The sequence below is a fragment of the Ranitomeya imitator genome, chromosome 7, assembly GCF_032444005.1.
Source record: "Ranitomeya imitator isolate aRanImi1 chromosome 7, aRanImi1.pri, whole genome shotgun sequence".
NCBI classification, from domain to species: domain Eukaryota; kingdom Metazoa; phylum Chordata; class Amphibia; order Anura; family Dendrobatidae; genus Ranitomeya; species Ranitomeya imitator.
This window is the reverse complement of record NC_091288.1, coordinates 177,288,010-177,302,001: the sequence shown is the minus strand read 5'-3', so window position 1 is coordinate 177,302,001 and position 13,992 is coordinate 177,288,010. Positions and strand designations below refer to the sequence as shown.

At 44.7% G+C, this 13,992-nt stretch overlaps 1 protein-coding gene across 5 annotated transcripts in view; it reads right to left on the bottom strand.

Annotated features, from left to right (window-relative positions):
• MARF1 (meiosis regulator and mRNA stability factor 1) overlaps positions 1–13,476 on the bottom strand; it is a 60,961-nt gene extending 47,485 nt beyond the window's left edge. The window contains exons 1-15 of one of the 5 annotated variants that reach the window (XM_069734101.1): positions 13,397–13,476; positions 10,382–10,590; positions 8,832–9,509; positions 6,392–6,560; positions 6,063–6,289; positions 5,516–5,633; positions 5,231–5,403; positions 4,674–5,099; positions 4,230–4,414; positions 3,279–3,437; positions 2,996–3,170; positions 2,352–2,530; positions 2,143–2,235; positions 1,673–1,909; positions 838–957 (exon numbers count right to left, since the gene is read on the bottom strand). In XM_069734101.1, coding sequence (XP_069590202.1) covers positions 838–957; positions 1,673–1,909; positions 2,143–2,235; positions 2,352–2,530; positions 2,996–3,170; positions 3,279–3,437; positions 4,230–4,414; positions 4,674–5,099; positions 5,231–5,403; positions 5,516–5,633; positions 6,063–6,289; positions 6,392–6,560; positions 8,832–9,509; positions 10,382–10,531 — 3,089 coding nt within the window. In that variant the 5' untranslated portion in view covers positions 10,532–10,590; positions 13,397–13,476. The remainder of the gene's footprint in view (positions 1–837; positions 958–1,672; positions 1,910–2,142; positions 2,236–2,351; positions 2,531–2,995; positions 3,171–3,278; positions 3,438–4,229; positions 4,415–4,673; positions 5,100–5,230; positions 5,404–5,515; positions 5,634–6,062; positions 6,290–6,391; positions 6,561–8,831; positions 9,510–10,381; positions 10,591–13,396) is intronic. The other 4 variants (XM_069734102.1, XM_069734104.1, XM_069734103.1 and 1 more) reach the window with 4 other exon arrangements.
• Positions 13,477–13,992: the final 516 nt, after the last annotated feature.

Genomic DNA, 13,992 nt, shown 5'->3' with positions numbered 1-13,992 from the left:
CCCGGAAGACCTCCAAGCCTTCCCGTCATATGGGTGCGTCTTAACCAAAACATACTGGGGGACGAGAAACTAGTAACATCTGGAACTGAAAAGAGAGAGAGAGAGCTGTAGAGAACGAACGAACGAGAACAGCAGTTGTGAGGACTATTCCGAATGCTCAGCAGGGTAGGACTACAACACAGGCGCTATTGGTAGGCAACGATTTCCATCTGCGAAGGAAACTCTGGATGTGCCCATCGGACCGGCCGGTCTCTGATAGCCCTGTTAAACGTGCTCTGGATTGACGATCCTGAAGTCTTCAGTAAAGAGACTGCAACCCCGTGTCCTCATTATTGCCTTGCACCTTACACCATCACCATCCACCTTACTGTGAAGCCCTGGGGACATACTTCACCTGTGGGAAGGTATACCATCCAGCTGCAATTCCATCACCCCAGCGGACCCCATAGCAGCGTCGGTCACCCTGACCGAACACCACAGGTGGCGTCACGAACCCCTGACAGACTGTACCACCACCTCCATTGGACGCCCCTTAGCAGGGTCGCGGACCGGGTCTAGCCACCGTGACAGCCTCAGCACCGAACCAGAGAGGCCCGGTACCGAGAACCCGTGGCCCTGTGTCTGGGGGTGATCCAGTTCCACCAGTCAAGGACAGAAAACCAACTGTAGGTTTCCTGTCCTTGGTGGGAAGGTCACCTCTCTCATGTTACTGTCATGGGTGATCGATAAAAAGTAGAAGCATACGATGATTGTGTAAGCATGATTCAGGAATACGTGCATTACTTTTACTCTTCTATAAAGGTATGGGATTTGTGAGAAGACGACCCGTCTGATTACCTTATAAGGGGAACTGTGCCCTCATGAGACTGCAGGAGGCTGTGAACTTGAGGAGCAAAAATCTTCAAAGACTTGATGACATATGGGATTATGTAAGAGTCTGGGTCAAAATCATGGCTGCTGAAATAGAATACAAGGCAATGAATGGCAGTTTTCACCAACAAAAACTGGACAACTGCACAGTTTTGCAAAAAAAATATTAGAGTTATGGTAACTATCTGGACTCTGATCCAAGGCCCTGTGCTTCTGGCCCCATGACGATCTCACATGAAGACGACCGTAGCCCAGCCGTCAGTACTTCACCACTGAGCTTACGCTGGAGGTACGCAGAGCACTTTCTAAGCGTCTATCACCCTGTCTCCATTCCCTTCCTGATCCTAAAGTTAGCGCTGGGCGGGGAATAGAGCTGGAGAGGCAGAGGCTTGGAAGTTTACGACTGGCCAAGTCAGTTGTGTTTATTTTACATACTGTGCAATAGAAATACCTATAACATGGACACGTAAATTTGCCCATTAATTCAACAGACTATTTGTACGGAGCAAAGATCCAAGAAAGTCTACATGTCATGCTGTCTAGCAAAAGGCTTCCTCCCACACAAGCAAACTGGATAGATTACTGCAACAGCCAACCAAAATGCATAATTAAAGTCATCTCAAGTTTTCCAAAAGCAGCTCTCATGCATTTTGAATAACGCATACATAAAAACCTTTTCTGAAAAGGGTTTGCAGAAGTATAAATAACCCCCCACACAAAAAAAAAATTATTGCAGAGGAATATATTGCAAATACAGAGTTTAGATCAAATATCTATATAAAAATAAGCTTGCAGAGCATACCAGAGTTTCAGATTGGTGCAGTGCAATCTGCAGACAGGATCATGATATTCCAGCTCTTCGAACACCACAGGACTACCGGTCGTAGAAGAACCATCATGTGATTGTGAAGACCCTAATGGACTTTGCCTTGCCTGAAAGCTGGGCAAGAGACCCACCAATCTACCATTACCCTGGTCACGAATGGTAACAGTGTCTGTTAATCTGTACAGATCTGACACAATCAGCTTGTGTCCAAACCTAAAAACAAAAACAAAGAAAAGGAGAAAAAAAAAAAAAACACTACATTTTGGGAATCAAAGTACCAAATATAACACCTCCTGAAAATGTTGTATTCTTAAAAAACAGCCATTTCTGTTCATAGGCTGGCACTGCATCTCAATACTTTGCTGTTCAATATAAACAGACACAAATGCACCCAGAGAGACAGACACTCTCCCCGAGAGACAGACGCAAAGAGGTTAAATACTTACTTTTTCTCATAGATTTCTGTAAATTTAAACAGCGGTAAGCAACAAGCAGGAGCATCTTGCAGGATGGAAATCGTTCCAAAACTGTTCAGAGAACTAAACATTGATTAGAAGCGGATCACACACCACGAGATATTTTAGGGTCAACACTTTCAGAATTGATGTTCTGTGCCATCAGTGAGGGCTGTGTATGTGTATAGGATTCACATTACCTTAGCAAGGAGAGGGATTTATTAACTGCCCCTGTGGCCAGGGACACTTGGATCCTCTTGCTTCCTATCTTGTATCTGTGTAGACTGTTGACGGCACAAATTGCTTCCTGGAGATTCTCCATTTGTACTGTGGCCTTTAATTGGTAGTCGGTATGAGGGCTCAGCTCAACGTGTTTTAACTGATACAAAAACAATAAAAACTAAAAATTAGATTCCTTCAAAAAGAGTTTAAATAATCAGTATCTCGAAGGATCTTCAAGAAGAAAATGTTCAAGCTATTGTGCTACTTAAAGTTTGCATCCTGCAACACTACACTGAGGACGCACTGGTAAAGAAGTGACTTTTGTGGGGTCCATCTCCATGTGGCTTTAATATGGGGCTATCCAGGAAGTTTTTGTCCCCCCCCCCCCCCCATGGGGCCGGGCACTTCTCTACAAGTAGCTGATCTCCCGGCTCAGAGCGGTCACATATCAATTCTGGTGGCGATTCTCCTATGTTCTGTGAAGTCACATCAATAAAGCAATTCTCGAACTTCCACTTTGCTGAATTGACGCGACTTCACCGGAAGCAGGAAAAGTCTCCATCTGGAACGGTCCCTGACTGCCGAGCCGGGGAGGTCATTGTAAAGTGATATTTGAACTTACTTTCCCATGCCTAGAGAATATTTCACGCAAGGTTTGAAGAAGCACCTTCCTGGACTTCCGATAATCCAGATTTCCTATCTGAATCTCAGCACCGTGTGCAAATGGATCAGCCGACGGATCGGTAGCACCAGTCAGCAGTGGAGATGAACAGTTGGAAACATTTGGGGACAAATTCCTTAAAAGAAGAGAATAAAAAAAAAAAAATGTAAAAAAAAAAAAAAAAAAAAGTACATTGAACAAAACACTCACAATAACAATTTCTTATAATCCCATAAAGTTTTACCTTGAAGACCATCCGCTCTGGGATCTTACAGGGCTAATTTGCCGCGATCCTGCCAGTCTGCTGAAAGCAGATAGATTGCTTATCTGAAAAGAGGATTCATCCCTCTCTGGTTTCTCCACAGGAGATGCAGAAATGGCTCCAATAATTGGAACCTCCCGCCTGAATGACAGATAAGTGAAACATAATTGGAAGTTTGTCAAGTATGGAGTTTTACAACTGTTTTAGAAATAGGCAAAAAAAACACACAAATTCTTCTGTGATCTGACCACTACGGGGAGAGAGGGACCTGGGATTCCTCTATTTGATCTGATATGACGGATAATCCAGTAAAAAGGCCATTAGCTCCAAAGCGCTAGTTAAAACAGCTTTCAGATGAACTCTTAAGGTACCGTCACACTCAGCGGCGCTGCAGCGATATAGACAACGAGCCGATCGCTGGAGCGTCGCTGTTTAGGTCGCTGTAGAGACGTCAAACACGGCAACACCAGAAAGATGCAGGTGCGATCCAGTGACGTAACGGCGACTCACTTATCGTTCTCGCTGGTTGTTAGCTCCATGTAAAACATTGCAGGCATCATTGCTTTTGCTGTCAGACACAATACACGCAGACCTGACGACCAAATAAAGTTCTGGACTTCTAGCTCCAACCAGCGATGGCACAGCGGGATCCAGATCGCTGCTGCGTGTCAAACACAACGAGATCGCTATCCAGGACGCTGAAACGTCACGGATCGTTGTCGTTCTCGTTGTAAAGTTGCTGAGTGTGAAGGTACCTTTACCCTAACCAGCTCTGCACCCCTACCAAGATGAGCAGCATCTCCCCAGTTATCACAGGAATATAAGCGCAAAAGGAACTACCGTAAGTTGTGATTCAATACCTGATCTCCATAAAGAAAGGGTTAATGGGATGCACAGTATAAAGACAGAAATCCGCAGGAAATAAAGACAAACCTTTGTATAGGTTTAATGGGTTTCTCTTCTGTTCCAACACTTTTTGTGGTCAAAGACACTTGGCTGGAAACAGAATTGCCACTTTGACACAAAGAATTTAATTTTTCTCCATTTTTCTTCTTCTCTTTTTCTTGAGGGTTTCCATTTGTTCTGTTTGCGGCTCTGGATTGAAGTTGGCACAGCTCCTGAGATGGGAGAAAAGAATTGTAATGTTATTTTATTGTGGTTATGAGCCAATGTGAATGCCCAGGTAAGGAAAGCATTCTGCTGCCAATCTAATGCACTAGGGCTTTGTTCCTTTTGGATGACGACAATGGAGTTTTGTGACCCCGCATCTAGTCAATCAGAACTAAGTGTCCCCCATTATCACACATTGGAACCATATGTTGAAGCTAACAGTAGTGAACGGTGAGTACTATAATAAAGCCTCACGCCATGGCTTACCTGCAGACTTTTCACATTTGAGTTTTTGTTGGAGCCGTGAGCAGCCTTGTACGCAGAACCTTTGGCGTTTGATGGTGGGTCATGCTGATCTTTAGCAAGGAGGCACAGCTTGGTATTCTTGTTCACTTTTTTGGGAGACTTCGATTTGTCCCCGTTGTTGCAGTTCGTGTTTTTTGCTTCGGTTACCTCTTGATTTTTAGGTGCAAAAGAAACCATGATCCGATTGCCAAACACATCCTCATTCTCCATGCGCTTCTGAGCCCGTTCCGCGCTTTCCTGATTGATAAAGCGAAGAATGGCGCTACTGCCCGATAGGCTCATCACTTTCCCGCCACAGTTATCAGAAAGGCGTCGGAGGCGGTTGCTGATACTTTTTGCATCTCGGCTTGTTGGCAGGTTATAGACATATAATAGAGTATGGCACTGCTGCAAAAAAAAGAAATAAAATAATCCAAATGGAGCATTGAAAGTAGATTCTGCATGGCAATTTTAATTGTGCCTTCATGAGAATGTGACTGCACATAGTTTACATAAGCAGCAGATCTGACATATTTCACCTGTGGTTTTAAGGGAAGCCTGGGAGGAAGGTCTGAAATAAACTCTTCGAAGAGGATGAGCTCATGTGCATGGTGCAGCAAGGCTTCAGAGGCCTGGTTCTTGTGCACAATTATGATGTGGAAACCATGGCGGTGCCGCAGGTCGCTTATTTCTAGAGCAAAGTTGACATCAGCTTTTAAGGAGAAAAAAAAAAATAATAAAGTCAGTTAATCATCTGGATTACTGATTTATTGCAATGTACTTAAAGTATCTACAAAAGGGAGGGAGGACGACACTGCACTTACTGGAAACCAAAACCACGGTTGCTGGAGACGTGTGAGTGTCTGCGAACCTCCTCAGACTCTGTCTGAGTTTGTCATCGGCAGCATTTTTTGCTGTGGCATTGATATGGGCCACAGTTACCTGTGAAAAACAAGAAGATGACTGACAATCAGCTGGAACTGCAGTGCAGGTAACAAATAACACAAGGGAAAATATATTTCCAGAACCAAAAGAACCTAGATTGTTCTGGACCCTGCTCATTCTAATAAACCAAGAAAAAAAAAACAAAAAAAAAAAAAACACTAACATATCTTGTATTTGGTAAAAACAAAAGAAACATTTCATCGTATCAATAAAAGTTACCTACCGACACTTAGGACTCGCACACAAAATGGAGCAGGAGGTTGCACACTCAACCATCACTTCATTCATTCTTTATGGGGGGTGAAGCCAGAAAAAGCCACAGCAACAAAGGATGAATGGAGGGTGCTCATGGTCGAGGGCGCTCATGTGATACTGTAACTCAACCAAGCTGTATCCTAACCCAACACATACAAAGTCTTTTCTTACCTGACAATTGTTCAGTTCCTCAATAACTTCTTTACTTTCTTTACTGATATCACAGACACAGATGAACTCGGCTTCTCTGTGACCTTTGAAGAGTCGCTCACGAATCCGCTTTACTACACTGACCGCTGAACGACCACTGGGAACAGAACAGTTTTCGATGTCCCAGAACACACCGATAGGTGGCAGATTTTCTTGAATCTGTCCAGCCAACGACAATTCTGTAGATCCTACAAATGCAATTTCAGGTTAGAAAAAAAAAAAAAAATTAAATAAATAACAGATATTTTATATCATTTACAGAAGAAACTGCATATATTCATTAGACTTACCAAATTTTTGTGATGCCTTACAGAAGTTATTAGCAAGTAGTATTGCTGTTTCCTTTACATTTCCTTGGGTTCCGCAGCCATTGCATACAGGAAGAGCAGCAGTCTGGGTACTCGGAGGAGGAATATTAGGCCATATCTTCTTTACATCAGATATACCATTGCCTGTGGGCTGTATGCAAGAAAAAAAAAAAATTAACACAACTGGTTTTTAATATACATAATTATTTTCCCTCCATGTATCCTGCGACTGGTATTGCAGTATATAGTGAAATCGTGCTCCTCTATCAGGCTGCAGTGGAACTGTTCTGGAACAGACAGGCAGCAGATCCAGGGACCTTTAATAGATCACTGGTCGACATGATTGATAACCCATCAATTCCTTGCGATCAGGTCATTGGGGTGTGGGGGAAAATGTAAGGAAGTTGGCATCTATTCCATATGCTAGTTAATGACCCATGACAAATGTACATCATAGGTCGTTAAGGAGTTAATAGTGGTATTCCAGTCTGCAAAAACGATCCACAGGACAGGTGATAATTGTTGGATTGTCAGAACAGTGGATTCAGGTTCTCCATGGCCACATGACCTTGGCTAAGACAAGCAATGGGATCCAAACCGATCTAATAATTAGCACACCTACCCTGTGGATCCCCAGAGCAGTCAGTTTGCTAAGAAAGAAGCGTGTGCTATAAAGCTTGGTTCTGAAACTGGCCGGACTTCTTTCTATGCTGCAGCAGCATTGAAGAGCACACAGTTCAGACCAGAAGCGATACCAAGCAGGAATTCAGGACACAGGAGCGGGGCACTACCGACAAAATAAGATAGGTGCACCCCTTTAAAGCGGCGGTGCTACACTATCAGCCACAGACAGGACAGCACTGCAAGCAGTAGTTGCCCATTTCAGGGTCTAAACATTGTAGGGAGCGGTGGGAATCAGAGGCAATTCTGACTTCAGCAAAGTCCTTCATAATGAAGGCGCTTATTGCCAGGGGAGTACAATATCCCCCCAAAAAACGGATCACTGGGTGTTCAACTGTTGGGACCCTCAGTGATCCCAGATCCGGGCTGTGCAGAGCCATCATGAATGGAGCAGACGTGTGCACCCTCCACCTTCCCTCCATTCATCAGACTGGTTTAACACATGCTCGCACTACTCCAATCTTATTGGAGTAGAAGGCGCCACATTCATTAGTGGGTGAACGCCACTTAAAGAGGTTGTCTGGTCAAAACCGATAAGTCTGTTGTCACGGTGTGACTGCAGATTTATTAATCACCGCAGGGTATACACTGTGCACTCCAGGGATTTGCCGGTTTCAGACCCAGAACTGGATGGTACGTATGAGTTATACATACTCTTGGCTAGTGGCCATAGCCTTGCGCCATACGCTTGTATAGAGCCATGGCCGCGCGCCAACTAGTGAGACGGACAGCCAGTGTGCATGTCCGACTAGATGGCATGGCCTCTGCCACTACCCGGCGGGCATGAATTTAGCATTTCTGGTGTACAAAACATTGTCATATTTGATGTGTCGTTGCGGCCATGCCTCAGTCCCATCCCTAGTTCAATCCATTTTGCGACTTTTAAGAGCATGTTCCCATGGTCAGTAAACGATGCGGGTTGAACGCTGCGTACATCCGCAGGGTCCAGATGTTACAGCACAGTGGATGGGATTTAAAGATATCCCACGCCCACTATGGGTGCAGAGACACCCAGGGAGATGGACATGCGGCACGCCTTTCCAGACCGCAGCGTGTCTGTTTCTTACGGAGACAAGTCTCCGCAACATAAAATTTCACCCATGCAACGTATAGGACATGGCGATTCCACATGATTCAATTAACACATGCTGAATAACCTGCGTTCAAAGTGCTGCCGATTACGGACCATGGGAACGTAGACTCAAAAGGTATTATACTGGCATAAAAGCCTTTATGAAGTCGCTCCATGGTCTTGAGAACTTTATCTTTGCAAGTTATCATTATGGCCATTGAGACAATAAAGTGTACCACACGTCACAAAACCATTGGTATTGCGAGACATTGGTATTGTGGACGCTGCTCGTCCGCATGCTCCTGACCTTAAACCTTGAGACTGAGGGTTCCACAGGTTAAAAAGATCAGGCCACGATTCTTTGCCTGCCAGGTAGGGTGAAGAAAACACAGTTACACTAACTCAGTGGCTGACATCCCTGGGATCTAGTTCATACCCAAGACACTATTAAGGGTACATCTATTGTATTTAAGGGCAGCACGGTGACTCAGTGATTAGAACCGTTTCACAACGCTGGGGTCCTGGGTTCAAATACCATCAATGACAACATCTGCGAAGAGTTTTGCATGTTCTCCCCGTGTATACATGTGTAAAATTAGCAAGAGATTCTATAAAGACAATATGATTTCAGTGACAGCAGAATGAAAAATAACCAGACATTAAACTAACCTTTTCCAAGCAGATTTCACAGAAGGAAGAGCCTTTGAGAAATACAGAAGGTGCAGTGTTCAGATGGACAGAACTTGTGCAAAGGTGTGACAACATCTCAGACTGTGCAAGATGTTCCTTTAGAAGCAGTGAGGACCCACTAGTGAAGTCAGTGTAAGGGCAGTATCCTGGAGAAGTCCCGAAGGCAGGAAGCTGAAACTTGTGAAGGTTCCCGTGAAACTGGTTTAAATGCACATTTGTACAGCAGGGGACCGAGTGAGAAGGGTGAAGGTGGCAGGGAGACAGACGGTTTTCCATGCATACATTTGAGAAGTTGGGTGTGCGGTTGTTGCATGGCTCCGATGCAGACATTTTCCTAAAGGGACTTTCAGAAGATAAAGGTAGAGCTGGGGCAACCTGACAAGTGATGGTGCCAGCAAAACTTTTGTCCAAAAGAGGTGGAGGCGGAATAAAACCACTCCCATTGAAACGAATATCAGAAGTGCAAGAAGTGCCATTAGAACAGAGTGCACAACAGCTTACTTTGGGTCCACTTGGAAGATGGATTGGCTTCACAGTAGGAGGTTGGATTTTGGAGAGTGGGAAGCTAGAAGTGCAAGGTTGAAGTGGGGGTGGGGGAGGTGGTGGTGGGATATCCTTCAGTTCCACAGAAGGTCTAATGTTTGCCATGTTGCCTTTCTGGAAGAAAAAGGAGAAATGAATAGATGAAACATCACGTACCTCATTGTCAGAAAGCAACAGGACAACTACAACAATAATACTGAAGTGTAAGTGTGTGTGTGTGTGTGTGTGTGTGTGTGTGTGTGTGTGTGTGTGTGTGTGTGTGTGTGTGTGGTGTTTAAATAACTACAAGTTAAAAAAATATATAATAAAATGTATTTGCTAATCTTTAGTGATGAGCGAATAGACTCGTTGCTCGAGCACGCTCGGGGGTCCTCAGAGTATTTTTTAGTGCTCGGAGATTTAGTTATTCTTGCCGCAGCTGAATGATTTGCATCTGTTAGTCAGCATAAGTGCATGTGGGGATTCCCTAGCAACCAGGCAACCTCCGCATGTACTTATGGCTAGTAGCTGTAATTCATTCAGCTTCGGTGATGAAAACCTAATCTCCGAGCACTAAAAAAAAAAAAAAAATACTCGGAGGACACCTGAGCGTGACCGAGAAATCTCAAGTAACGATTATATTCGCTCATCACTACTAATCTTTTATGCACCAACTTCATTAACATGGTGCATACAGTTTATGACTATTGCTCAGAGTCAAAGATTCCTTTTACTTCCATCTTATTTTTTTTTTTGTTACTTTTTTTAGCGAAGAAAAATTTAGAAATATATAAGTTTTCTATATTATGCAAACAGTTACATTTGCGACCCTTTCAAAAGTTGCAAAAACATCAAGAAACCATAAAAACACCCTTACAGTGGGGGACTAGAAAACAAAAAACTGCAATAGTGAATCTGACCTAAAGTATTCCCAGATAGGTGCTTAAAAAAGTCCCACATCCTCATGGTTAGCCCATTATCGCTTATATGCAGGGGCACGATCTTACCGGTGTCTCTCCCGCAGCAGGTAACGCCTGATCAGCAGCTGAGAAGCAATTGGAGAGTCTCCATAACCAGGGCTCAGCATCCTTCTCCTGCCTCTGAAGCCATCCCACAGGCTTACTACAGAGGCTCACCTTCTCATTGCCTTCCATCATACAGCCACTTGCAGCACTTCAGCATCCTATAGGGCCATCTTTCTTTCATTCTTCCCTTCCTTGTTTAAAAAAAAAAAAAAAAAAAAATTGAAAAGAAATTGAAAAGAATATTAATTCTCCTTATTCAGCATCAACATTCTGCAGCATTGCCTTTCCATCACCAAAAAAAAATCGACAAGTTATATCGCCACTTGGCATTTGATAAGGGGCGAATGGAAAGCTACTCAGGATTACAGAGCAGAAGGACCTGGGTATTCTGGCTACAATAAAGCCAAGCGGCAGCACTCAATGTCAAGCAGCTTTTTATGGATTTATTTTAAATCAAATCTTGCGATCCCAATGTTTTAGAACCCCTCTATGAATCACGTAAGGAGGCAACTAGATTATATGGGGTGGATGGACGGTGTCTACTATGAGAGGTTAAAAAAGTTGGGCTTGTTTTGCTTAGAGAAGAAAAAATAAATAAAAAAAAACTCTGATCATTTATATGGGATCAATACAAAGGACCGGCACATCATTTATTCCTTACAAAGGACCAAATACTAGAACAGCTTTTTTTTTTTTTTTTTTAAAAAAAAAAAAAAAGGGGGCCCAGATGCTATTCTGACTATAAATGACACTGCGGGATACAAATAATGTAGGGATAGACAATGTATAACGTCCAACCTACATGACCACGTCAATGTAACTGCCTGTGTAACAGGACCTTAAACTCTACAAAGAAATGAGACGTGACCACATTTTGTCTAGGTCCAGGGTGCTCTGCAATTCACACTTTACCCCAAAAATGTACAGTCTTATCTCCAGCCACCCGCTTACATTTTCCATAGCAGAAGAAAGCAAAACTGATGGTGAACACTGATCTCCGGGAAACGAAACTGATCACAGCTGGCTCAGATATGACGGGACTGATGAGGGCAAGTAAGAGCGAGTGTGGGCCAAAATGAAGCCACTACTCCTCGATTGGTTTTTTTAGTATAGCAAATTATATTATTAATATTAATATAGTTACATGAAACAATTGGTCCTCTCCCCTCTGTACCAGTCTGTCATTGTTAGTTTACTGTAAGTGATATTTCTATTCTGATGTAACCCCGTCTCATGCACAGCACCGTGGAATTAATAGTGCTATATATAAAAAATAATAAGTTGCTTCGTTTTTTGGACGGTCAATGACTGAAATAACAGCAGTTTTGGTTTTTCAGCCCATGATCACATCACTGTGGGGGCAATGGAAGCTGCTATACGCTTGCAGCAGCAACAGAACCCTTTAAATGCCGGCTGTAAAACACAGCCAGCACATGCCCTAGGTGGAGCATGCTCAGTTCTTGAGCCTGCACTTACATCAGAGATTACCACTAGAGTTGAGCAAATTTGTTAGGAAACAATCACTGAATTTATGTTTGATGATTAATTCCGAAAATAGTCGCTCGACTCTCGTCCCATTGACGTTCGGCTGTGCTGGGAGAATATCGCAAACACAATACTCGCCGGCGATCGTAACTCGAACAAAATTTTGCAAAACTCGCTCGACTCAGACTGTCTAGTCTACGTTTGCACGGTCTAATAGACGTTAAACCACTTTAGTGAATCAGCCCCAATGTATGCAAATTATTCCCTACTTCCTAATACTTTTTCTCACCAGCTCGGCTTTGTTCTCCATTTCTGAAGACATGCTGCCGTGCCCAACCAGCCATCCACGGAGACACGTAATCCAGCCTCCTCCATACCATGGACGTACTCTACACTACTTTTATGCCAGCTCTTGGACATCCCCTTTAACGTTAAGGTTTTATTATACAGCAGGGTCTTTGACGTTTGTCATATTTTACACTGTATATTATGATATCATATGCCGGCCTTCTAGATTCATAAACTTATTAGTAAATTAAAGGGGTTGTGTAATGAAAGCTAGTTGATCAGTGGGGGTCCCGGAGGTCAGACCCTCCCCAATCGGCTGAATGGCGGACTTTTCTGGGGTGGGCATGTGCGACCGCTGCTCTAGTCCCTCCGTATGGGGCTGCTGAACGCTGCACTCTTTTTCCAGCCAGCCCATAGATCATCAATGTAGCGGCATCCAAGAAGTCGGGGGTCCGCAGCACTACCACCCCAGTGTAACAGGGATACAATAGATCAATGTAGCGGCATCCAAGAAGTCGGGGGTCCGCAGCACTACCACCCCAGTGTAACAGGGATACAATAGATCAATGTAGCGGCAGCCAAGAAGTCGGGGGTCCGCAGCACTACCACCCCAGTGTAACAGGGATACAATAGATCAATGTAGCAGCAGCCAAGAAGTCGGGGGTCCGCAGCACTACCACCCCAGTGTAACAGGGATACAATAGATCAATGTAGCAGCAGCCAAGAAGTCGGGGGTCCGCAGCACTACCACCCCAGTGTAACAGGGATACAATAGATCAATGTAGCAGCAGCCAAGAAGTCGGGGGTCCGCAGCACTACCACCCCAGTGTAACAGGGATACCAGCAGCCCACTCGGCCCAGCCCCCTTACCAATATAGGCGATCCCCTATAGAGGGGGCTTACACTGGACAAACCCTTTAAATGATACATAGCTACCCACCAGCAGGAGTCATGGATGCAGTTGGGTGGGATAAAGCAGACATTGAGGGTCCCAATTCCCCATCCTGTACCCTGAAGCCAAACATCAAGCCCAGACTCTCCACACTATGGGGGCAGCAGAGGACCCTGCACCTGGGCATAGGCACAAGGTCGTGGGCTGCTCCGGTCAGGAGGCACACCCCCTCCTCTCCCCGTACAAGGACCCCCAACAGGTGCTGGCGTCCACCGCCCCACGTGCCCCGGTGTGGGGACATACCGCGCAGGAGTCCCCGCCTAAACACTCACCTGGCCCCCGCTTCAGTCCCGCAGCCCGCACTCACATCCTCCTCCTCCTCCTCCTCCTCCTTTGTGTCCTCTCCCCGCACACTTCCGCCCTGCGGCGTCACTCACTGGTTTCTTCATTTACGCAGCCCGCCCCGATGACGTCACGCCCCGCCCACCCGCGCCGCGACTGGCAAATGGCGATAAAAAGGGGGCGTGGCAAAAGCGTGTTTGTTTATTTCAACACACGGAGCCTGTTTTTTTTTTTTTTTTCAAGAAATAAACTTTATTGACAAAAACAGGTACAATTTCACGCCTATACTTTGCTTCTAGGCGTGTGTTATTAGACCGCTGTCCGGCTCAATGCTACATGCTTTACCGTCGTCTAACGCTGCACGATGCTAGAAGAACTACCTCACCGGGAGTACGAGCTACTTGTTCGCTTCCCGCACGGCAGTTGTCCATGTTAAACTGACTTTGATGGCTGCGGTCCATGACGTGCTAAACAAACAGTCGCACGCGTCCAAGGAACGGTCGTTACTTGATCATTGTTATATGGTGTCAATAAAGTTGTTACAAAACGGGTGTTTTATTTAATTATTGTTATTTTCAAACTGCAG